This window comes from Myotis yumanensis, unplaced genomic scaffold (genome assembly GCF_028538775.1).
Source record: "Myotis yumanensis isolate MYYU_CA2020_CCGP unplaced genomic scaffold, mMyoYum1.0.hap1 SCAF_8, whole genome shotgun sequence".
NCBI classification, from domain to species: domain Eukaryota; kingdom Metazoa; phylum Chordata; class Mammalia; order Chiroptera; family Vespertilionidae; genus Myotis; species Myotis yumanensis.
The window spans coordinates 39,790,627-39,817,286 of NW_027223759.1; the positions used below are offsets into that span (position 1 = coordinate 39,790,627).

Genomic DNA, 26,660 nt, shown 5'->3' on the forward strand with positions numbered 1-26,660 from the left:
AATGGGAAGATGACATTTCTCGTCTCTACTTGCTCATCCTCCCCAGTCCTCATCCCACAGCAATTTAACCCAGCCATCTGCTACCTCTTCATTCCATTGAAAATGTCCTTATAAGTTACTCACTGATTGATAAATGAAATCTCTATTTTCAGTCTTCATCCTGCTTAATCTCTCTGCCACATTTATTTAATCCTGTTATTCTTACCTCCTTTGGCTTAAACTCCCTCCCCCAGATTTATTTAAGTATAATTTACATAGCATACAATTCATCTATTTTAGAGTACAATGATTTTTATTATATTTATTGAGTTGTGCAACAGTCACTGCATTCTAGTTTTAGTATAGTTCCATCACCCCACAAGTAGCCCCAGTGCACTTTTTAGTCAATCTTTATTTCCACTCCCAGCCTCAGGCAAGGACTGATCTGCTTTCTATCTCTACAGACTTGCCTTATTTGGATACTTCACATAAGTGGAATCACTCTGTCTGCTTCTTTATCTGTTCCTTCTTCTTTTTCCTAATTTGGTTCCCTGTTCCTGAAGTATGGAGGGTCGCAGAGTCCTTGCCTGTTCTCTCTCTTGAACATTGTTTTCCTATGAAAATTACACCCCCACCCACCTATGGTTTCAGTTCACCAATAATTCAAAAATGACCCCTCCTTACTATGCCCATAATATTGTGTGTATATTGTCCTTGTGTTGTAATAACTTGCTTTTGGTTATCTTTCTTCCAGAACTATCTTTGAGAATCCAAGGAAATAAATGCTAATTCTTAGTTGGACAGACTCCTTGGAGGAGGTAGCAATTCAACTAGCTCATGAAGGGTGTGTAGGAGCACAAAACTGAGAAAAGATCATTCTGGGCTGAGGAGACAAGCATCAGCAAAACAGGGTCATGAATAAATAGAACATGGGAAATGTGCAGAGCACTTCAGTTTGTGAGGCCATTTGCAGGCTCTCTTATTAAGTTCATTTAAATTAAGAATGTTGTTAAAATTTTTAAAATACAGTGACTAACCATGACCTGAAGTTTCTCACCCTGTCTAGATTGATTTTGGTAGTTACAAGCTCTTTGAGTCTTGTCCTATTGACCATTAAGTATTATTCAAAATGCATAAAAACATGTGTCAAACTTTTCCACTATTTCTATATCAGCCAATTACATGTTCATCTTTAATTCTATAGGCACATTTGATTTTATATAAGCTCTCTTCAAAGAGAGTGATTGAAAATAATTCAGTACTGCATACATTGGTTAGCAAAGGAAAAAAAGTGTAATTCTAAGGAGATCAAGTAATATACTTGATAAGATTAGCTCATGGAAGCAGTTGAATATTAATATTTGTACCGAAAATTAGTAATTGTATTCTCATTCAGGTTTATCACTGATTCAAAGCAAATAGTGAATTACTAATATTTCACTGACTTATATTTATTTTCTTATTTATTTCTTGTCTGGCTTTCTTCTGAATTATAAAACTCAGCTTTTTTTTTTAATATATTTTATTGATATTTTACAGAGAGGAAGGGAGAGAGATAGAGAGCTAGAAACATCGATGAGAGAGAAACATCGATCAGCTGCCTCCTGCACATCTCCTACTGGGGATGTGCCCGCAACCCAGGTACATGCCCTTGACCGGAATCGAACCTGGGACCCTTCAGTCCGCAAGCCGACGCTCTATCCACTGAGCCAAACTGGTTTCGGCAAAACTCAGCTTTAAATATTATCACACCAGTATTTGACATAAATTGTCCCCAATTGCAAAACATACATTATTCAAAATACATAAATATGATTTGGGTCACAGTAAGTAGGTCTGTTAGATAATAAACTTGTTAGTTCAATTTACTACCCAGAAGTAGTCCAGTCTGTAAACAACTTAGATAGATTTTCATATCCTTTTAATAAATTGACAATAGTTAAGTTATTTAAAGAATCCTGGCCCTGGCCACTGTGGCTCAGTTGGGTGAAGCATCATCCTGTACACCAAAAGGTCACGTGGGTTTGATTCCCAGTCAGGGGACATACCTTAGTTGGAGATTCAGTTATCAGCTGGGGCATGTAAGATTGGCAACTGGCTGATGTTTCTCTCACATTGATGTTTTTCTCTCTCTCCCACCATCCCTTTCTCTCTCCCTTCCTTTCTCTGAAAAAAAAAAAAAATTCTGAAATGTAGTTTCCATTTAATTTTTACATAGGCTTTTATCGGAATCTGTGTAATTTTCTTAAAAATGTGTGCAAGTGTTCTTATCTTGCATTTATATTCTCTCTTTCTCTCTCTCTTAGGTAGCGGAGCAGTGTGAGAGCCTGAAGGAGTTTTACCAAATGGAAAGCCCGAGGCAGGAAGAGGATACCGCGAAAGCCAAGCACTGGTCTGACTCAGCTGAGAAGCAGTGGCAGCTCTTTTTAAAAAGGAGTTTTTTAGTTCAAGACCTAGGGCTTGAGTTCCTTAATTTGATAAATATGGTGAGAATAACATTATGCGAGACACACCTTCTGCAAGGATTACTTGTCAAAGTCAAAATCATAAGTTCAAAACTTCAACTATCCATCAGCAGTGTGGGTTTAGAAAGTTCTTAGCTTCATTCAACCTAGAGCAGTGCCAAAGCCTAGCATGTCTGTGTTTATTTAGTCCTACACTTCTCACAAGTTTTAACTATCTAGAAGAAAGATTGACTATAATCCAAATGCAACATTTTTATTATTTACATAGAAGTGCACCCTTGAGTTCTAAGTTATGTTGAGAGCCTGCAACAAAGTCCTGACAAAATTTCCAGTGGCTCACGTTAACATCTAGGCTGAATCTTCATTTTGAAGAATTTCTTACTATAGCGTATCTTTCTATAGTGAAGCTCCATCATATTTACAAATGTATCCTAAACTTTAGTTGTCCACTTATGTCTGCAAAATACTCTAGAATCCTTCTATCAACCTCTGACCCATATAAAGTTCTCTACAGAATTCTTAAAAGATGGTTAAGCCACTTCTCCTTCAAGTATCTTCCTAATGAAACTGCTTATTGCATTGTTAGAAAATAAGAGCTGCTAGAAAACATTTTTTAAAATGTTAAGTCAAATCTGACTTCATACCTGGTTCTAACCCTCTGTAGTTACACGAGGTAGGGAGAGACTATGCATATTTGATTTCTCTTACATGTGAAAGTCCTTCAAACATTGAAAATAATTGCTATATCTAATCTGAGTCCCTTCTGCAGCAAACCACATGCAAATCCTTTCTGTCATTTATGAGGCAGCTTCATTTCTCTCTCCATCCTGATCCTCCCTCCCCAAAATTTTTATGATTTGTTAAAGTCATTCAAAAAATGTAACTCAAAAGTAAAATACGACTTTAACACAGAGTACAACAAAGTGTACATCATTCTTTACTAATGAGACCTAAGGTTATGCATTCATTTTTAGCCATGATTTCACTATGCTGGTTCATATTAAGCCTGTGATTGAATAAAAGTTGCAGGAATTTTTATTACAATTCCTGCCAAGCTAGGTCTCTCCCATTTATATCTGTGTCAGGTATTTTTCTTTTACATACAAATGTGGGTCTTTATATTTATTTCTATTCAACGTCATCTTGTTCATCTTTACCCATGATTCCATCTTGTCAAACTAATTTTGCATCTGCTATCTACTACATTAGCCAACTTTCCTGGGTTTAATTCTATATCTCCCTAACATCCTATCAATTGCATGAAAATAATTTGGCAGAAATCAGGTTGGCTCCTAGTGACCAAGAGATTCTTTCCAAAGTGCTCACAAACTGCTTGATCAATTGATCAATAATGAAGTTATTGCATGGTTTTCACTGTAAAGCTTTCCAATCTGTAAACTATGTAGCCCAGTCTTTCCCCCTTTGAAAATCAAGGCATTTTTCTCTCCCTAATTGTCTGGCCCTTCTCCTATTTTCTGTAGACTTGCAAAGATAACTGACATCCACAATTTTCTCAGTACTCTGGAATGTGATTAATCTCAGTCTGGAGCCCGAATTCATTTGGAAGAGTTATGTTTTATCTAACTACCCTCATCTACTTTCAACTGCAATGTTCTCTTTCTCTTCTTTGTTTTTTAGTTCAAGACCTAAGGCTTGAGTTCCTTAATTTAAAAATCATGTGAGAATGACATTATCTTCTTTGTTTCAACCTTTGTTGTTTGAAAGCCATTCTTATTCAATTTGTTACAGGAAACAGTTCTAACATATCTTATACTATCTTTAAACATCAGAGGAAACTTGCTAAGCAATTTGCCCATGTTCTTATGTTATCCAGGTGCTTTTTGTAAAAATAATTGTTATTTTTCATTTGGAATATTTAGAACATCTATTATCTATCCATCTACCTACCATTTATTTATCTTTTACATTTTTACTTCGTTCAGTATATATTCTTCCATCTCTTGATTGTGTACTTCTCTAATTTGCACTCTTAAGAGAATTCAAATATTTGCAAATTGTATTTTTTGCTTAATTATTACTAACTCCATTTCAGAAATTTTACTTCTTAGTTCTGTAGTTTCCATTTGATTAGTTTTAAATTGAATTTATTGGGTGACATTGGTTAATAAAATTATACAGGTTTCAGGTATGCAATTCTACAATACATCATCTTTATATTGTATTGTGTTTACCACCTCAAGTCAAGTCTCCATCCATCACCATTTATCCCCCATTACCTTCTTCTACCTCCCCAACTCCCCTCTTGCAATCACTATACTGTTGTCTGTGTCCATGAGTCTTTCGTCTTTCTTCTCTCTCTCTCTCTCTCTGTTAGATTTCAATTGCTGATTAAATTATCTTTCCTATCTTCTCATTCTTATGCTCCAACTTTAGTATACTTTAATATATATAAACTTAAGATACTGACATATATATATATATACATATATATATACAATTATATATATATATATACATATATATATATATATGTATATATATATATATATATAATTGATTTCAGAGGGGAAGGGAGAGGGAGAGAGAGACAGAAACTTCAATGATAAGAGATAATCATTGATCAGCTGCCTCCTGCACACCCCCTAGTGGGAATTGAGCACGAAACCTGGGGCCATGTACCCTGACCTGGAATTGAACAGTGATCCCCTGATTCATAGGTTGACGCTCAACCACTGAGCAACACCAGTTGGACAGTTTTTAACTATATTAATCATGGGCATTTAAAGTGTGTGTCAGCTAATTACTATATCTGGATCTGGAGTTGTCTACTTTTTCTCTTGCTTTCCAGTTATGTAGTCCTGTCTTGGTAGGACTAGTGAAAATGTATCAAATGTCAGGTATTATGTAAAAAAATGAATCCTTTACCCTAAGCTCCTTACCACTGTCAATGATAAATAAGTTCCTCCTTATTGATAAGAATTATGGCCTACATAATAGTTAACTTCATTATGGTCCACATAATAGTTCAGCATCATTCTGAGGTAGGGAATTGTTGGTAAAGAAAGTGAAACACATTTTTTTATTCTCATGTCTTTTGGAGCATTAGGCTTTTAAACAAACATTATTGTTGAAATGTGATGACCAGTTTGGCTGTTAAGAGGGGAGAATGCCAGCTGGCATTTTCCGCCGAGTGTTGCGCTCTTGATTGGGTTGCCGTGGCTCATATTTTCAAGCTTGAAATTGAAAAATTTTCAGTTCATCTAAAAATCATCAAGATTAGAGAAGCCGAGTTAAGTGAGAAATCCGGCAGACATCTTGATAAAAGTGCCAATTTACAAATTCATAATGGTGACCACCAAGATGTTATTTGGGGTACCGCCTTCCTGTTATCAAGGTATCTAAAGAGCAAGATATCAGAAGACCATTTATTGTGCCTGCATGTAAATGGAAAATTGAGAATTGAGTGCCCTGTTGGGCTAGATTATGGCAAAGTTTTCCATGCCCTTCCACAGAAGTAGAATGAATAGTGTGTTTACAAACTAGACCTCCAGTAGATTAATCTTCCTGAGAGGTCAAAACACTTAAGTCTGCCAAGTACATAATCACTGTTTTTGGATCCTGCCAGCCAGACATCAACAAATGCTGCTATATCTCTCCCTTTTCCAGACCTCACTCAGACCATCACTCCCTGCTGCGGGATAACTGTCATTGGCATGCTGCAAGGTCCACATTTACATTAAACTGTGTATTACATTACATTTTGATTAGTAGTTTCTTAATAGTAGGTGAAAGATACCCTAACTTTACTTATAGCATAGATTAAAATTATGATTTGGGCTGGACCCAGCTGAAGTTATCAAATATCTTTCATAATATTTAGCATCATGTTAATCATAATTAAAGAATGTATCATTTGATTCCTAGATCCCCAAATTCATGGGCAAAAATCTCTTTAGGACCTGCAATTATCTTTTTTGTGCAATTAATTGGCTTTTTATAATGTCTAAATTAATATAGGAATATAAATATGCAATATTAATGCTGTTTAAATTAATTTAAAAATAAGATGGTTTATTATTTTAAAATATCCTGTTACAGTATTATGACACCATCTTCTGACTGCAATCTAAGAGGTCCCTTGACTTTTAGATACTTAGTTGTCATTGTCATTGTAGAAATCCATGTACATTTGCTCCTTTGAAAGTCAAGGATTTATTGAGAACAGCTGGTCATCAAAGTAAAAATCATGGTTTTGCCAAACAATTATTCTTCTGCATTTTTCGATGTTTGTGCGTAAAATAGCATATGATCTTACTCTTTGCCTCTCTTATCTTTCTTCCTCCAATTAAATTTCCCCTTGTTTAAACCATTGTTTAAAGGATTTCAAATCAGTTAGCCAGAACATCTAGAAACTGGGAAGGGAATCTTTAAAGTTAGATACTGTGCTTCTGGTTGCACAATAGCCATACAAAAATGAAGATACTGATGCACATTTCAGTTCTTACAAAAGGGAGTAACTTGAGGAACTGGGAAACTTAAAATCCTTATAATATGTACAATGAAGTAGTTTAAAAAAAGATGGCCTAGAGCAATTTGCCCCCTCCTATTCCCTAGTACTGAGGTTGTGACATCTGCTGTTGAGTGTGTTAAAATGAAAGGTAGAATACACTTTAAAACATATGCATTAAAGTAACCTTCACTTTAATATTTCTGTATCCAGGAGCTCATTCAGTCACCCTCTTGAGCCCCAGGAAATAGACTCTAGCAGGTGAGTCCAGCACCACTGGGTGCTTGGAGAACTCAGTACCTGGTGCGCAAGCAGGAACATGGGTTCTGAGAGCCTAGCCTGCCCCTGAGCAGGCGCACTCCTGTTTTGTCTTGCTATTAGAACCGTCCGTGCTCTGCTTTGGTTGTGATCATGTTTGCCTCCTAGAGTAGGTATATGAAAAAATGTTGTATTTCTTGGGAAAGAAAAGCCATTGTATGGATTATTAATTTAACAGGCAAAAGAGAATGAAATATTAAATGTGAAAAATAAAGTGCACATTATGGAGAACGCTATGGAAAGTCTGAAGGCAGAAAGGGAAGAACTCGGCCGCCTTCGGGTGGTGTGGCGACTCACAGCCGCTGCGAGCCAGCCTGTGAAGCAGCAGTGGGGAGCGTTCAAAGAGCAACTGAGAAAGGTGAGGAACACGCAGTGGGGGACATTCCGTCTTAAAAAGAAATGAAATCCTGGCACACGGTACAGCGTGGAGGGACCTTGAAAACATTATGTTAAGTGAAATAAGTCAGATACAAAGGGATGAATATGATATGATTCCTCTTATGTGAAGTACCTGGAGGAGTCAAACTCAGACTAGAAGTCACCAGGGGCTGAGATGAGGGTGGGAATGGGAGTTAGTGTTTAATGGGTACAGAGCTGCGTTAGGGATGAGGAAGAAGTTCTGGAGATGGACGGTGGTGATGGTTGCACACCCATGTGAATGTGAATGCCACCGAACTGCACACTTAGAAATGGTTAAAATGTTCAACTGCGTTATGTATATTTTACCACAATAAAACCAAAAGAGGGAAGGGAAACCAAGGGCCTATGCTTTTCTTCATTAATGTGGTTTAGAACCAGGAGCTCACTCGAGGCCATGAGTGTTTTCATGGGGTTGAAAAGTTTGATGACACAGCATGTCATCACCAGAATGATCGTAATGTATTTGCTGATGGTGGCAAAGAAAACATATGCTTACCCATCCCATGTTTATTTCAGACTACTCACAACTTAAAACTTCTTCAGGAAGCACTCATGCCTGTGTCTGCACTTGACCTTGGAGGGAGCCTCCAGACCATTTTAGGTCTAAGGAAAAACTGGAAGGCAATGAAGCCTCAGTTCCAGGTAAAGCAACCAACTGATAGACTTGGGTGAATGGAAAACCTTTTTTTAGCCATTCGATTGCAGTTTACCTAATTAATTTTAACAGGCTGATGAATGACTTCTTTTAAAGCATTGCTTGTCTAAAAATCCCACTTAAAAACACACTTTTTTTTTTACTATGTTTTCTTTTCTCACTATTCTGTATCTGAAGATACACAAATATTTGGGCTGTAAAATGTCCTAAAGGTAATTATCTTAGATTATTATAATTTACATTAAATTATTTTCTTATTAATGTATTGATCATACATATATATGCACTGCAGTCATTTTCTAAGGGGGATAGCCATGTTTTAGATCGAGTCATCTCAGAACAAGAATGAGCACCTGCTGACACAGAGGCTAAGCTGCCCTCTGCCCCTGAAGTGTCCAAAGTGATGTCACTGTTTCCACTCTCTGGCACCTCAGGCTCCTACCACCTTCCCAGGAATTTTGCTGCGCTCACCTATTTTCCCTCTCAGAGAGCCCTCAGGATGTGAGAGAGAAAACCACGAGCCATGCTCCCAGACCCTGACTGCTGATGCATTCCATACCCCCACCTGCTGCCACTCCTAAACTCAACACAACTGCCAGAAATGGTCACCAGTCATGTAATCCTCCTGACTAGGTTCCTGTTCTTTGCTGCAAAGTTAAGATACCCGTGTTTCTGTTTGTCACAACTTTGAGTTGGCTATAAAGAATCCCAGATTTAGAAGATTGAAGATTCTTTTACAAAATACCTAATTTACATTCATTTCCAACAAACCTGTATAGTATATAATCAACCCCCACCCACATACACAAAACATTGTAGCTGAGAGTGACTCTTAGAAAATCCAATTAGCCTATATGTGAGGTTTATTGATGTGCCCTGTGTTGTGTGCTTATTTACATTTTGTGTGTGCTTGTGTGCACATGTCCTATACATGCAAGAGTGTGTGTATGTGCAAACTCCTCTACATTAGCTCTGTCTAGCTTCTTTAGCTCTGTCTCTGTGATATGCATATTATTTGATGCCCACCTGCTTGATTTAAACTTGAAGACCCTTATTAGGTCACTCTTCCGCAAAGTATTTCCTTAGCCTAAATCATTTCCATTATTTTTATCTTTGCTGTAAGATCCAAAATTATAGTAGCTTCCTCTCTGAGTTGTCCATGCTTTGCAAATTCTACCCCAAGATCTGGAACTCTATGAGGGATGTATGAGTAATGCTGGGTAAAAGGGAAGGCAGTTTACCCCTCCCTAATCGAGGTAGCTATTTGTGGATTCAGGGGCGGCCACTTTTGAAGCAGCATATCTACTGTGCTGCTCAGCTGTGGTTCATTCTGATCATGCTTTTATCACGAGGACAAGCAATTCCCCTAAAATATTTTTATACTTCTCCTCTTTTGGTGTTCTTACCAAACCACCTGATTCTAAATATCAGAGATGCTCATGGCTTCATAAAATATCTGGCCCTGGCTGGTTTGTCTCAATGGATAGAGTGCCGGCTTGTGGACAGAGGGGTCCCAGGTTCGATTCTGGTCAAGGGCACATGCCCGGGTTGCAGGCTCAATCCCCAATTGGGGCATGAAGGAGGCAGCTGATCAATGATTCTCTCTCATCATTGATGTTTCTATCTCTCTCTCTCTATTCCTCTCTGAAATCAATAAAAATATGTTTAAAAATATATCTGAAACACATTTACTTAGCAGATAACTAGAATATTGGGTGAGCTATAGAAACACATGACTTTTCATTTCATCACCTAACTTTGATATACTTTTTTTTTCATTGCTCATAATTTTAAAAAAAATCTGAGAAGATAGGGATGGAATAATATACCTCTAGAATCAAACACAATACCGGAATTTGCAGCGGTGGGGGTGAGGCTCACGATAAGTTTTTGTTAACAAATGAGAGAATTGCTGGTTATTTAGATCTTCATATAGTCCATTATTAAGTAAAGAGCTCTCTGAAAGCTGGGTTTCTTTTATGGCTGTCAACATTTTAGCAACTGAATGATGAGGTTCAATACATTATAAAAGAATCAGAGGAGTTAAATGGCAAAGGAGCCCCTGTGAAAGAGAAGTACCAACAGCTGAAGGACCTCATTCAACTCCATCAAAAACAGAAAGAGAGGATCCAGGACTACGAGGACATCCTGTACAAGACAGTCCAGTTCCACCAAGTCAAGGAAGAGGTGAGACTTGTCATAGATGTCTGCAAGACCCTCCGTTCTAAAAGGAAATATAAATTATTATGTAAGTAAAAGCCACATTGCTTACTCTGATATTAGCAGCTTTCCACATCGGGCCTCCAAGGTTTCTCTCACTGTACCTCTATCCTCCCTTATGTTTCAACCAAACGGCTCCTCTCTGTCCCTCAAAGACAGTGCACACGTCTCCAACTCTTTGACTCCCAGGCTGCCATTATCTGACAGGCATTTTTCTCTCTCCTCGACTCTCTAAACCCTGCCCCTCCTCCCAATGATCTTACCTTGCTTGGACTGACTTTCCTCTCTTCTAAATTTCTAGAACTCTCATTAGCTACTCCACTTATCTATCCTGGTAGCATCTTGATTTTTAATAATTTTTTAACCCAAACTCAAGTGTAAGCTCTTTGAGGGAAGAAAACAAATTCGACTTATTTTTTATTTTTTGTATCTCAGGTACCTGACATCATAGAGTACGCAGTAAAATTCACTGTGGATGGATCACGAGAATTCTCGCTTCATAGTACACAGTATTTTACAAAGCATCATACTTTAAAAAGATATTAGCTTGTAAGAACATATAATAAATAACTTCAAAATGCAATGGGTATTTAATTTTAAAGCGTGCCTTTAACATTATGTAAAACATTTTTTGTACCACTCAATAGAAACTTATCTGGCCACTGGGTAAAGCTAGCAATAAAACTACTGGTCTGCAAAGTGTTAATAGCCTTTATTAACAGAAAATAGAGATATATTGATATCTCTTTAAAACAGCCTCTGAATTTACTCAGATCATAGACCTAGATGTTCCTAAGGTTTTAGACTATGACCAAAAAAAGAGTGTTTTCTTCTTTAGTAGGAATGACATTAGCCCCTCAGCTTTACCTTATAGATTTGCAGCATTGTAACTCTTATTTGGTTATAGCACTAATAATTATAGATGGATTTGGCAGCATTTGACCAGCTAGGAAAATATGTAATAGGAAATAGGCTTTAAAAAATCTGTCTCTATAAAAATGAAACACAAGTTAATTGTAAATGCTCTGTATTCCAGCTTGAACATCTCCTCAAATCAAGAGAATTGGAGTTTCTAGAGCAGCCAACGGAACTGGATAATGCTCGCGATGCCCAGGTTCGCCTCCGTCGCTCTCAGGAAAAGCAGGCACATATAGACCAGCTCCACAAATTGGCCCTTTGCCTGGGAGTGGACATCATCTCATCAGCGCAGCGGCCTGTAAGCCACTTCAGACACCATCGCTCATCGCTAATGATAGCTGGGGTGTCACAGGGGGGAAGCTAGGCAGACTGCCTGGTGTATGCTACATTTAAAAATGCATTAAAGCACGGGGCAATTATTGGTGGTGAGTTTCTAGCATCTATAACAAAAGAAAAACATTTTAAGAAGAAAAAAATCTGATTATAAAAGTTTTGTTTAATACATCTATTCTCATGCTAATTAAAAATGTGTTTTCTAATACAGCAGTTAATTTTTTTGCATTCGAAATGGGCTCAGTGCAACTAAGGAACTAAACTTTTAATTTTATTTTAGAAGTTTACAATGTAGTTACTGGAAGACTTTTAAATATCTTGGGAACAACTTGGATATTTCCATTTTAAACTAGAAACTATGAAATTTAATTACAGATAAAGTATTTCTGATAGAAATGTAGCAAAAATTGAGATGTGCTGTGAGTGTGAAATGCATATCAGATTTCAAGCACTTAGTATCAAAAAACCTTATTAATATATTTATATTTGGTTATGTGGTAAAATGTTAACATTTGGATTTAGTTGATTAAACTCTATTATGAATATTAATTTCACCTATTTTTTTTTTTTTTACTTTTTAATATGACTACTAGAAAATTTAAAATTATTCATGTGGCTCCTGTTTTATTTCTTGGGCAATATGCTGCCTTAGCACTGCAGATCTGGAAGGTATCCTAGAGATCACCTGGCCCGGGACCCCCACTTTGTAAATGATGAACCTGCTTTAGCCATAAAAGCTCATCATGTAAGAGCCCCCTGGTGGAGATCAAGGGTTCTGGGCATTACCGCTGAACTGCTTGATTCCACAGGATGGGTGTACCTTACCGAGGTGTCTAAAGACAAGGAAATCATTCCAGACCAAATTTTCATAAACAGCACATTGGGCTCTGATGCAAAATATATGTATATTTGAACTTAAATATATATATATATCTTCTAAACTCCCAATTTAAGGGAAAGAAGATTATGTTTATTCTGTAGAATATTAATCAAAATAATGGCCAATTTTATTTTAAAGTTAATTTAAATATCCACTAAACTCTATGGAATGCACTGAACCTAAAGTATTTTTTTAATTGAAAGATCTAGGAATAAAAATATCTGTTAATGGAATCTATTTTTACCAAGAAGGGGCTTTTTTTAAATAAAGAGTTTTATTTTATTAGTAAATTTACTTTAAAAAGAAAGAAGACTCCTCACTTTGCACAAATAATGCAAATTGTTCTCCAGTCACATCTGGCCTTGGCCCTGGCAGCCCTCTGCTGAGTGGAGATTGGAGGGAGCACTTGCATAATGAACCGGAGTTGAAGCTCCAGTTGACAGGAAAATTACTGCGCAGAAGCCAAATGTTTCTAATGCTTGCTTTCTGCCTTTTGAGGTAAAAATTACACCTTGTAATGAGTGGTGTCTCTGAGGAGCTGGTGTGATGAGCAGACTTCAAAACTGAAGTTTCAAGACTGGAAGTTTAACGGTTCACCTTTCCCACCATGTTGGGTGTCTGGCTTCTTTCTGAAATCCTTATATGCAAATATGCTGAGGGTATTTCAGGAGCCTGTTTTTTAAAATGTCACTCATGAGTTTCATAATGCAGGTAAATAGCCTACTTGTCTCCCTGCTGCTTTGCCTGTTCCCTTTGTCATTGCCATTTCTCTTTCGCTTTCAGAGCTGCACTAATGTGTCTGCAAAGAACCTGCAGCGGCAGCTGGACATCCTTGAGGGGGAGAGCGTGAACTGGCGAGCCCGAGCCCAGGAGTATGGGCGGACCCTGGCCGGCAGCTTGCAGTACTGCGCCATGAGGGATGAGATAAGCGAGGTGGGTGGCAGGGGTCAGACCGACACACTACGAAAAGCCTCTCTGAGCCAACACTTGTCTCAATGTTTGTGTTTGCACGTATGCACACACACAGAATCAGGAGACTTTCTTTTCACTCCTGATATTCAAAAAAAATTTTTTCCTCTCACCAGAAGATATTTTTTCCATTGCTTTTCAGAGAGAGTTGAAGGGGAAGAGAGAGAGAGAGGGAGAGAGAGAGAGAGAGAGAGAGAGAGAGAGAGAGAGAGAGAGAGAGAGAAACATTGCTGAAAGAGACACATCAACTGGTTGCCTCCTGCACATGCCCTAACTGGGCACCTGCAACCTAGGTACATGCCCTTTGACTGGAAATTGAACCCTCAACCTGTAGGTGCATGGGCCGACATTCTAACACCAGCCAGGGCACACTCTTGACTTTCAATCCACGGAGCAATGGTCTCAGAACTCAATGTTTGAGTAAACTTCAAGCTCCCAAACTTGTTGAAATCAGTACATGGTCAATGCATTGAAAAACCTAGAATTTATTATATGCTTTTTTTCTCCCCCACTCACACCCTTATAGCACGTATCTGTTGAGTGCATGCGGCCTGTCGGGGCAGGAAGGGTGACACTGTCCCTTTGCAGTCAGCTCCGCCTGCTGAGGTTCTATTTAAGTGCCACTGACTCATGGTGGAGTAGATGCAAAGGGCCAGGAGAGTGGGCTCTTTGCCTCAGAGGCTACAAAGTCTTATCACCAAAGTCAAGTATCTGATTTTTTATTTATTCAGAGTAGCTTTTCTGGCAAAACAACTCCTAGAGAAAAATAATGAACAGATGACAAGGGTCCTTCACATCAGTGCACTCCCCTATCACAAAATTCGTCCTCCTCTCCCTCAATTCTACTTGACCCCCAATCCCCAGATACATACTGGACCACAACCACTACCCTTCCCTAATTAAACTTTCCATGCAAAGCTCTACCTGTTCAGGATAGCAAGGGTCCCAACTCTCAACTGGGGATTGACAAGAACACAGGTTCCGTGATTTCAGATCTATCCCCATTTAGAGCAAAATGTCTCTGAGTCCATTCGTCACAAATCTGTTAGGAAACAGGGTGGGGGAGAAGAAGGTAAACCTACTGGAAGGTTCTGGTTATGACCAGTTTTACGATGTAGGCCCAAACATATCAAACATTATCAAACAACATTAGAGCATGGACTAAAGTATTTGTAACTGAACTTGAAGAGCCCTTTCCTGCAGGCCACACTTTCATAAACCACAGGTAAGGGCCAGGCAAGCACTGCTGGAGGGAAAGGAAGAGGGAACAGAGCAGGAGAGGCCACTTGGATCCCATTCAATGGGAGGGAAGCAACAACTAAATCAATGATGATGTTCATTTTAGCAATGTGCTGCAGGACTGTAGTTTCCACTCAGACGCTGTTCCAGGCAGTCATTTGGGGCTAGAGATTCATTCAGGGTTAAACTCATCGTGTGTCCTGCCCACTAGGTAGTAGAATTGCCTCTTCTGCTTCCCGTACTGCAGTTAATAAGGAAAGCAATCCTAGGAGAGCATTATTCTCCCCAAAGCTATAAAATTTAGATTTGCAGTCATGAAAACAATGTATTTACTATCTTTCCCCAAAGGTATCTTCTTTCCTCTTCTTCCTTCTCCTCATCTTTCTTTTCCTCCCTCCTCCTTCTCCTCCTGTTCTTCGTCTTCTTCTTCTTCGTGGTAACGTTTTTGTCTTGCTGAAAATTGCTCTTCCTGCTGTGATATTCAGCCTCTACGGAAACCACAAGTGGAGCTGGCTAAGGCTTATTCCCAGTCTCTTACTGCTCAGTTTCCACCTCCATGAAGCGCTGTGGCATTTGTGGTGCTGGGTCTCCCTGTTCAGGCCCTTCCCACAGTGGGTTCTGTTTACAGGGCTGCCTTGTGATGAGCCCCGTGCTGGGAGCCAGCTGGCAAGGACAAGAGATCACTCTTCCAGTCATAGTAGGGATGCCCCAGGATTGTCTGTCTGTACCTTACCAGGAATGAGCAACCAGATATGTGCAAGCTTGATTTAGGAATCAGATGTCACTCTAACATGATCTTAAATATTAAGAGGCCTGTTCTTCCCCTTTGCTTCTACTTCAAACCCAACTAATCTTTGATGTAGGTTATACTTTCACATGTAAAGGGTCTTTGAACATCGTTGGTCCTTCCCCCCCTTTCCTTTCTTGTAGAGATATATTAGGCATGTCACAGTGTAGTGTCTACACCTTGGCCTTTCCAATCATGAGCCTAAAAGGGAAAGTAATTACAAGTAATATTTTCAGTGCCCTTTAGTAAAATAAAGATATGTGTGTTCTAGCTTGTATTATGAATATCAGAGTACAAACAGATGACTGATTCCAAGTGAATATTTGACACCTAGACAGTTTTATTATTTTTGTCATCATTAAAATTTTGGTATAGATAATTCAAATAATTTTTTTGTAAAACTAAAAGCAACATGTTCCACTACTTTTTTTGTATAAAAAAATAAAGTCGGGCCCTAACCGGGTTGGCTCAGTGGATAGAGCATCAGCCTGTGGACTCAAGGGTCCCAGGTTCGATTTCGGTCAAGGGCATGTACCTTGGTTGTGGGCACATCCCAGTAGGGAGTGTGCAGGAGGCAGCTGATCGATGTTTCTCTCTTATCGATGCTTCTAGCTCTCTATCCCTCTCCCTTTCTCTCTGTAAAATATCAATGAAATATATTTTAAAAAATAAATAAAGTTGGTACCTTACCAGGGAACTAGACCATGCATAGCATTTGATTTTTTTAAAATTTCTTTATTGGTTAAGGTATTACAAATGTGTCCTCATTTCCCATTAACCCCAACCTTCCCGCCCTCCCCCCCCCCCCCCACTCATGCTCTCATCCCCCTCTTGTCCGTGTCTATTGGTTTGGCTTATATGTTGATTTGAAAACACGTTTTTCTTCTAATATTTCATTGTTTTCTTAAAGGGCTTTTTGCAAGTTCACAGATTCTGAGTTGAAATGAATTTTGAAGGATATCTGGTTTAACATCTTTATTCCTCGGATGAGATGTATACGATAGTTTTCACCTATTGTGCCATAGGACTGCAGAGTTTCAGCTCAGAGAATGTCAGGAGTCAGCTTTGGGCCAGGGGCTCATTTACTGGTCACCAACACACCTGTCAGTTGCTAAACTCAGACTACACCTTTCAGTTAATGTTTTAGTTCATTCAGTCACTGCACATCTGATGTCAAATGTACTTCTTTTCTATACTTTTCTCACCTATCTTTACTCTGTGGTGTATATGTCATAGGCTATTTGTATGATCTGATACAATAACAGTTAATTTGGTCATTTCAACCAAAATTACTTTCTTGATGTTGCCATAACTAACATACATGGTTTTAACTACATGAAAGGCCCTTAGAAAAGGACGTGGTACCTCAAGGCAAAATGAAGTGAGATGTTCTACATGTGATTTTTAAAAATGTGATAATTTCTTAAAGACAAAGAATCATGGTTTTGGGCCTTGATCATCTTTGGTTAAAATATTAGTTTTTTAAATTTCATATACTAAATGACATGGGAAATTATGAAAATTCATTTTCTCCATGTCTTCCTACTAGAAAACACAGTCTCCAGACTGACATATTTTGTGATTTTTTTCTCACCCACTTCCCACAAAGATATGTTTGTATGCATGAATGTTGAATTTCATTATGTTTTGTCGCCTGACAATATAAATAAGCTATTAATACACAAAGCACTATAGACATTCTCTGCCATATTATATGACAGAACATCATTACTCATTCTTTACCATCTTCATTTAGAAATGTAATAAGTTAATATTGAGCATATTTTCTTCTTGCAATCTGATAAAAAATTACCTCTACATTTACATGATGTTAATGGAAATTTGTAGCTAGAGTCTCATTATAGACCACAAACAATTACTTTGCTGAAAAGAATAGTAATGACAGAATTGGGTTGCTATCCATTTTCTCAAATTTGCAATCAGAAGCTTTCATATAATTATATTACTTAGCCTGAATTTTTTTGCACTGTAGCAACATCTAACCATCAGGAAGGAAACATAAAATGACTATATATACATATATCTTTCTATCATATGTCAGAGTTTTTGTTCCATGGATACAAGGCAGATTAGAAATGATAAATTAGAATGGGGGAATGGTGCAGCTCTAGACACATATACAATTATTAAGCCTCCTGACATTGCATGGTGGTTTGCCATTGACAAAATGACCATGGACAGTCACCCCCTAGCAAGAAAAGAAGCAGAAAATGTGTGTATAGATGAGTAAAAGACTTGATCGGGGCAGCACAGAAAATTATTTTTTTGTAGATTGATAACTTTTGTTCATCATTTTAAGAGAAAAACCTAAATTATTGTCATTCAGCAAATATCAGCATGGCTACCTGTGGTGACAGGAGGGTCATAAGAATGCAGAAGTCCTCAGGAATCAGAGCCCAGGGCAGGTTAAAGCCGCTGGGACTTCAGTCACAGCCACCCGTCGTCAGGCCCCACCCTGGGTCCATTGGATGACATGTGTAAGAGAATAGGAACTATTGTGATTTGTTCTGAAAACGTCCATCTCATATGGTTAAAATCTGTTAAAAGTTTGGTGTTTTACATCTACAAAATGCCTCTTCTTTCTAAAGGCTATAGAGAGCTAAATTGTAACATCATAGTTATATTCAGAAAATAAACTTAAATACATTATGGACACAAAACTTGCAGGGTGGATAAAATGGGCACTACTGAGGCATGCTGCCACCTATAATTTAAAACGGGGCAACTGTCTTCTCTTTCCAAGCCCCCTACTTTCTGCCGGTACAAGACTGGCCTTAAGCACAGCAAGACAGCGGTGTAGTTGCTTTATGGAAGGAGGCCAAGAAAGTCTTCTCCTGAAATCTCTCCAGCGCTAAGGCTTAATAGTCTGCCATTACTAATTGTATAACAAATCATTCCGGTTAAATTGTGAGTCTTTGGGTCCCTTCATGTCAAATGCAAGCATCCCTGGGAGATGACAACATTGCAGCTTTCTCTTCCTAAAATGAGCATCAATCAGAAAGCTTTTGTCTGGATTGGGCACAATGGTGTGCAAGAAATGAAGCTCATGAAATGGCCATTAAAAGAAATGGACTACTTGTTCTGTGTTTTTAGTTCTGGCCAAACATGTGCCATAGTTCTAATGAAAGGCTTTTGTGTGAAATGTACTTCCTTAGTTTTAAAATGTCCCACGTCCCCTACATAAATTGGCCTTGTCAGCAACAGGCTCACTAATAATACATTCTTGTGCCAACACTGCTCAACCAGCACTAAGAATAGCAAGCCAGTCTCCTTGTCATCAGCCTCTTTCCCTTCTGTTTCTTCTCAACGAAGCTTTGTTCATTCCTAACCCTGAGAGAGGCTTGCTGCTCCCTGGGACATTTGGTGAGGATGCTCATTCTGCTAGTGTCAAAAGACCTACAGTTTTAAATTCTTCCTATTTCCCTCCTAATTATAGATATATTAACTTAGTCTGCTTATTCCATAGCAAAGAGGAGCAAGTGAGAAGGTAGGAAAATCATACTATTCACTAGGAAAAAAAAAAATCTCCCTCTGAATTATGTAAGACTTTCATAAATTTTTGTGAATATGAATTATAACAACATTTAATTATTTCTGGGTAAATTTCATCTTGCCCCAAGCTTTGGTGTTTCGGTGGCTTATGTGCTCCAGTTGAGCAGTTGTCTTAGCCATCGCCACCATTCCCCATTGTTGACAAGCTAGCTAAAGATAGAAACAGCTGCACGAACAATGATACCACAGTCAAGCGACCATGACACTCAATTCCTTTAAAAATATGATAACAGGTTACGTGGGGATTAGATGGGAAGTTAAGTTTTCATATTAAAAGGTGCAGGTAAGAAAAGTAAGCATGACTAGATTCTTTTTGCTGAAGGTGGTTCGTGCATGCTGCCTCCCACTTGTATCTGCAGCGGTCCTGAATCCCAGCTGGGAAAGGCACGACATTTAAGATGGATTTCCTGTGGGACCCAAAGAGAAAAGTGCCAGCAACTTTGTCAGAGGAGCTCATGTGTCAGAGAGAAGCCGATCCCAGGTCACATACCCATAGTGCCATGAACATTCTTTGGCCTTTAGGTCATTTTTAGTGGAAGTGCTTACATTCTGAAACCAATGGAAATGAAATTGCACTCATTGTTTATCCGTCTTCAATTTCTTCATCCGGAATAGACTTAAAATTTCATGGCTTAGAATTAAAGGGTTAAGATTCAGCCTTTCTCCATTCATCACATATTTTCAAATAGATGTTGATCTTTCCCATCTAAACAGCAGATGTCAAACACACATAGAATGGAATGAATGGAAAAAATGATACCAAATAAGTACAAATAGGAAAATTAGAGTTGTCTAAAGTTCATGATATCTTAAAAACTTTATTGGTGGAGGCCAAAGGATGTTCTATAACAGTAAGGCTAATTATAAATTAAACTCTAAAAGTACTAAGACAAATTCATAATTACTTATATTTTGGGGATATGTTTAAATTCACAATATATGTTCACTTAGCAAGCATGTTTTCTATTGAAAATCACTGAACACATCTTAAAGATTATGAATATTTTGAAGTGTCTAGATGTTTTCATTTATTACAAGTGAATATTACTGTTCTCATTTTAAGGAAATCACCTCTTTCTTTTTATTGACCTGTAGCTCAGAGAGTCATTCAAGGATATCAAAAAGAAATTTAACAATTTGAAGTTTAATTACACTAAGAAAAATGAAAAAGCTAAGAATCTGAAGGCTCTGAAATATCAAATTCAACAAGTTGATATGTATGCTGAGAAAATACAGGTAATGAAAAAGTGTGTGTGTGTATTTGCATGCACAACTACATTTATTGCAAAATCATTTTGCATTTCAATTCTAGATGCCTAATCCTTGGGGGTTTTTTTTCAGCATTGGGGCTGAAAAGGTAGTTATCCATTTTTATACAATTAAATTTTTTATGTAAAATATATAATAAATTGATTTATCTTTGAAAGCAGCTCCAGAATGGTTTCTATCAAACCTACGTAGCCTCTCTGCTTCCATTCTTGCCCCCAACACACACAAACATACACACTCACACACATGCACACACATACACACATATGCATACATGCATATACCTTTTGTACATCCTTCTTTTTCCCCTCGCACCTGCTTGTGTAAGGACCTTTCTCCACTGCTTCTATAGTTCTGTACACCTACCTTGATTATCACATCTACAGACTAGATTATTTGAATGCCTTTTCCAGGAGACAGTGAACTTACTGAAGACAATAAAATATCTGATTTTATGATCATTGTCTTATTTTTTTTATCATAGTATCATTCTCAAAATCTGGAATAGACCCTGGTCTACAGTTAATTTTCTATGTTTGCTGAATGCTGAATCAATATACTATCTAGAAGAAAGCCCATTTTTTTCAAAATTCATTTGTAATAATTATAATTTTAATATATTATAATGGAGAAGGCTTCAAATAGTTTCCCCAAGTGTTTCTCTAATATTTAATCACCAGCTAGCCTCTTAAATAAAAATTGAATTTTATTTTAAAAATTTTATTTTTGGGGGCAGGTTTTGAAAAGGAAAATGGAAAAAGTTGAGAACAAGACTCATGAATCTTTCTTAAATTACCCAAATAGTAAAGTTACTGTCCTTTTGGAAGCCATGAAGGATTTGCAAAAACACATGGATGAGTTTGATAAAGTTGTAACAGATTACAAGAAGAATTTGGACCTGACCGAGCACCTCCATGAGATGATAGAAGAGGTATCTGTTTCCTGGCGTGGTGTCCATACTATAATGCTGTCCTAGAAAATCACTCTAATACTTTAAAACAATGATGTAGTAGCTATTATTGTCATTAAGCCCATGTATCATTCTCCTTTCCATGATTACTTGTTTAGACAATTTCCTAAAGTAGAATTGCTGAACCAAAGGGGATGAATGTTACAACATTTTTATTGTATTGTCCAATTTGCCCTTCAGAAAGACTTGACTGACTTTCTCTTACTAGCAACATATGAGAGTTTCTCCTTTCTCCACAACCTTGTCAACTCAAGATGTTTAACAATCATGAAATTATGTTCACTGCTGGGTATCTGTTTAAAATACCCAAAATGACTTATTTACTTCACAGAATATGAAAGTTTTTAGAAAGTAAGGGTGATACTTGGATTTTTCAGGTATAAAAAATTGTTATTGGTGTTATTTTTATTTTCTCAAAAGGATAAAATGGAAGAGTATACATAAAATATATAAAATTGACATGTTAAAGTTATTTTCACACACACACATATTTAAATATATTTTTATTGGTTTCAGAGAGGAAGGGAGAGGGAGAGAGAGAAAGAAACATCAATGATGAGAATCAGTGATGGGCTGCCTCCTGCACACCCTCTACTGGGGATCAAGCCCACAACCAGGCATGTGCCCTGACCGGGAATTGAACCATGATCTCCTGGTTCATAGGTCGATGCTCAAACACTGAGCCACACCAGTGGGGCTGCACATTTATATTGAAGAAACTCTGCACTCGAAGTTCTTGAGTGTTCTTTGTAGCCCATTATTCTGAGATTTAAAAAAACAACCACCAAGAAACAAACACCTCTATTTACCACTGATGCAGTAGAGTTTTTAGATTTAATACCATAGTAAGAAGGATCCAGATGATCACTCTTATATAACACACAGATTTGCTGTAGCTCTGCGGCACTTATTCAAAGCTGGCTCCTAACAAAGTCATGTGTTTCTATTTTCCAATCAGTGTAAGAGCTTGTGGCCTTGGTCAGACATGTTCCTTCCATCATGGTTATTTATTTTAGTGAAGAAACTCAGTTCTCTAGTGTGCTTTGCAAATATGACTGTCTTCTATTACAAATGCTATTCCTTAGATGATATTTCCTTAAACCATAGACTACATCTCATTCTTAAAAGAGAAGTCATTTGAGTGATAATCAGGCAATACTTTATTCATGTATTGTTAATGGTTTCAATAAATTAGGCTGTATTTTGTGTTTGGGCTTTTAAATTTCCTTTTATATTTGGATTTTTAGTGCCGTACACTTTTTATATTGCCTGTTCTTGCAAATATGCAACCTTCCTCTTAGGAATTATGCTTCAGACAAATTTAAGAAGGAAGAAAATCAAATGAATTTTCATACTTTTTCTTATCTGACTCTAATATCCAAGTACAAAGTATATGATCATGCTTTGATATTTTTTATTAAGACAGAGAATTCAAACTAATGTGAATATAAGGTTTGAGAAAATTTAAATTTGATACTTCAGTGACCAAAGCAAAGAACATTAGAATGATAGTGTCTCTTTAATCTATGCTTTATTCCATTTTAATTTAGTGTCATTTTTGGTGTGAAGATGCAAGTGCCACAGTTGTAAGAGTTGGAAAATATTCCACAGAATGCCAGACAAGGGAGGCTGTGGAAATTCTCCACCAGCAGTTCAATAAGTTTATCACGCCTTCAGTGCCTCAGCAAGAAGAAAGGATTCAGGAGATCAGTGATCTCGCTCAGCAATTATATGGTGAGATCTCTCTCTCCCTCTTTTTCTTTAGGATTTCAAAGGTGTTTTAATAATTCCATAAAGCTTTGCCCCCTCATCTATGAAAGAGAAAACTTATTTGAGGCCATGACTAGCTAAAGGCATAAGTGTGAATAGATATTTTTCTAATGTATTTCACGTGGTTTTACATGAAATATTTTTTCTTTATTGTTGAAAGTGCTACAGATGTCTCCTTCTTTTCCCCAGTGAGTCCTAGCCTGCACCATCCCCCAGCCCCAGGCCTTTCACCACACTATTGTCTATGTCCATGGGTTGTGCATATATGCATACCAGTTCTTTGGTTAATTGGTGAGATCTCTTTTAAAATATACCATGATTTCCCATGAAACAAACCTTCGCTGAACCTAATCTAGCAGAAAGCAGAATGTCACAAGTCCTCATGGTCCTCTCTACACCAATCTATTCAGGGAAAAGGCTCAAGATAAGAGCTCACAACCATCAAAAGTAAACACTGGGGAATAGAGGATGGAACTTCTGTCTGCAGATGAAGCTTGCAGATTTTTAGCTACCTTATGTAAACCTCCTTCTCTGTCCTCCTCTCTCCCCATTCTTGCTGCCCATCTCCAGGGTAATTCCAGGGCAATAAAACTGGACAATACTCAGCTTTTGTAGACAAAAAAAATCTAATTTCCACTAGTGTGATTCCTTGAAAAACATACAAATTTCCCATGATACTTTAAATAATTATCAAGCTAAGACTAAAGTCTACAGCCTTCTCATTTCTATGACAGTTATGGTTTGTGGACATAAGAAACATGGAAAATTTTCTCTTGCCTTGTTCTCACTCATGGAGTAAATGGAAAAACTAAAATTATCATCTCATGGGTTCTTCTTTCCTCTTCTCCATGACCAGGAGAGGTAAGTTGTTAGCTCTACTATCTGAGAAGTCCTTCTAGCTAAAGGAGGCTCCCATTTAAGATGCCCCCTGGATAATGACAGTCCTTGAGAGCAGTGAGGAATGTTTCATCAATTCCCAGACATTATTAACTGAGACCAAGACTTACTCCCAGTGACCAGGAAAATTCATCCCCAAAAGAAGATAGCAACAGGTGATACAACATGCTTCATTTGGATGCCCACAACTGCTGCCAGATGGGGATTTTCTCTTATTACATGAAGCACACTGTCCATGGACTGACCTAATGATTTGTAGAACAATAGATACTGCACTAACTAATATTAAATTGTTGTGAATGAATTGTTAATGATTTTCCAAAGGAAAAGAGTAGAAACATCAAAATAATAAAATACAGATTGAAAAATTAATGAAAACTAATATGATGTCACATTCTTACTGTTGTTATTCTATGAGTTGCACCAAAAATTTTGGAGGCACTCTGTCCTCATAGCATTGTATTTTTTTTCTTTTAGTATTATATTTTTTACACTATAGCATAATTGCCTTTTTATTTGTCTTTTCTACTGACCATAAGCTCATTGAGGGCATGGGAAGTATATTTTATCACTGTATTTCAGTGCCTATTCAATCTTAGTACACAGTAAGTACTCATAAAGACCCACCCCTCCCAGCATGCATGATTCTGTATCCTGCTTTGTTTTATATCCCTGACCCTTATTACCAACTGACTTTTATATAGTTATTTATCTGTTTTCTGCCTTTCCTTACCAGAGTGTAAACTCTATGAGAGAAGGGATTTTGCCTGTTAGTTTACTACTTCATGATACATACTAAGTGCTAAGCAAATATTTGATGAATAAATGAATCATTGAAAGAACAGCATGAGTCTTTTCCTGTTAAATATGGAAGTTATGCATTTTTTAAAAATTGCATCAAGTTAGATACTTTAGGACTATTAAATCATCTACTTTTTAAAAAAAATATATATTTTATTGGTTTTTTACAGAGAGGAAGAGAGAGGGATAGAGAGTTAGAAACATCGATGAGAGAGAAACATCGATCAGCTGCCTCCTGCACACCCGCCACTGGGGATGTGCCTGCAACCAAGGTACATGCTCTTGACTGGAATCAAACCTGGGACCCCTCAGTCCGCAGGCCAACGCTCTATCCACTGAGCCAAACCAGTTAGGGCTAAATCATCTACTCTTGCAGGTTGCCCAAACATTACTGAACCCAGAATTTTAATGCAAGTAAATTTATCACAAAGATTTTTGAGTACCTATTAAGTACTAGGAGTTCTAACCAATATAAAGACAAATAAAATCTAGCTCCTTCATTCAAGAGTCCATGGTCGGCTTAGAAATCATGATATGGTAAATACAGTGAAGGAGGTATAAAATGTGTCTATTAGCTCAGGCTGCCATAGCAACACGCCACAGACTGGGTGGCTTAAACAACAGGAATTTATTTCCCCCAGTTCTGGTGGCTGGGAGTGCAAGATCAAGATACTGACAGGGTCGGTCTCTCCTCTGGCTTCTTTCCTTGGCTTGCAGATGGCCACCCCTTGCTGCCTCTTCACATGGACACCCCTCTATGCACACACGCCCCTGTTGTCTCTTCCTGTTCTTAAAATGACACTAGTCATATTGGTTTAGGGCTGTGATGGCGAACCTTTTGAGCTCGGCCTGTCAGCATTTTGAAAAACCCTAACAACTCAGGTGCCGTGTCACATATAGAAATTTTTTGATATTTGCAACCATAGTAAAACAAAGACTTATATTTTTGATATTTATTTTATATATTTAAATGCCATTTAACAAAGAAAAATCAACCAAAAAAAATGAGTTCTCGTGTCAGAGGTTCGCCATCATTGGTTTAGGGCCTCACCTTAATGGCCTCTTTTTAATTTAATTACTACTTTGAAAACCTTATCTTCAAATAGGGTTACATTCTGAGATACTGGGGATTGGGACTACAGCATGTGAGTTTGAGGAGGAACACATTTCAGCCCATAATGATGTGCAGTACAGTTCAGCCTAAACTTTGTATTCCAGTAGACCAGGTTTGAATCCCTGGTCCTCCAGTTATTGTCTGGGTTACCAGAAGAGGCTCTTTTGAGTCTCAGATTCTTCATTTGTAAAATACAAGAGAACCTATTTGAGGGGGATTACGTTAGATAATGCATATGAAGTGCCTATGCACTCACTACGTGGTAGACATGTTCATTATTCCAATCAGGAGAAATTAAATGCATTTGGGAAAGATTAAAAACATTTTCACAAAGATGTTCCCACTTAAGGTAGAGCTTGAAAAGTAGGTAGGGTTTTGACAGTGGGGGAAGGGCATTCCCAGTACAGTAAAGAATGCCCAGTGGCTGTGAGGATTTTGAGGGAAGAGTTTCTTGTCCAGTTTGGCCAGAGATGAAATATGTGAGAGAATTAGGGTGATAAACATTTGAGAGAGGCAAGTTAAACCCATATTATTGAGGGCCTTGAATGCATACGCTCTAGGTACTGAAGAACCACTGAACCTTCTGAATTGGGTAAAACTGATTGGAATTCAGCT

At 37.8% G+C, this 26,660-nt stretch overlaps 1 protein-coding gene across 4 annotated transcripts in view; it reads left to right on the forward strand.

The window, feature by feature from the left end:
- The window catches only part of CCDC141 (coiled-coil domain containing 141), a 171,497-nt gene that overhangs the window by 129,111 nt on the left and 15,726 nt on the right, over window positions 1–26,660 (forward strand). For all 4 annotated transcript variants that reach the window (XM_070422661.1, XM_070422659.1, XM_070422660.1 and 1 more), the window contains 9 exons: window positions 2,286–2,465; window positions 7,409–7,588; window positions 8,167–8,292; window positions 10,304–10,492; window positions 11,562–11,741; window positions 13,440–13,589; window positions 20,320–20,460; window positions 21,230–21,424; window positions 23,014–23,197. In XM_070422661.1, the coding sequence (XP_070278762.1) occupies window positions 2,286–2,465; window positions 7,409–7,588; window positions 8,167–8,292; window positions 10,304–10,492; window positions 11,562–11,741; window positions 13,440–13,589; window positions 20,320–20,460; window positions 21,230–21,424; window positions 23,014–23,197 (1,525 nt within the window). The remainder of the gene's footprint in view (window positions 1–2,285; window positions 2,466–7,408; window positions 7,589–8,166; window positions 8,293–10,303; window positions 10,493–11,561; window positions 11,742–13,439; window positions 13,590–20,319; window positions 20,461–21,229; window positions 21,425–23,013; window positions 23,198–26,660) is intronic.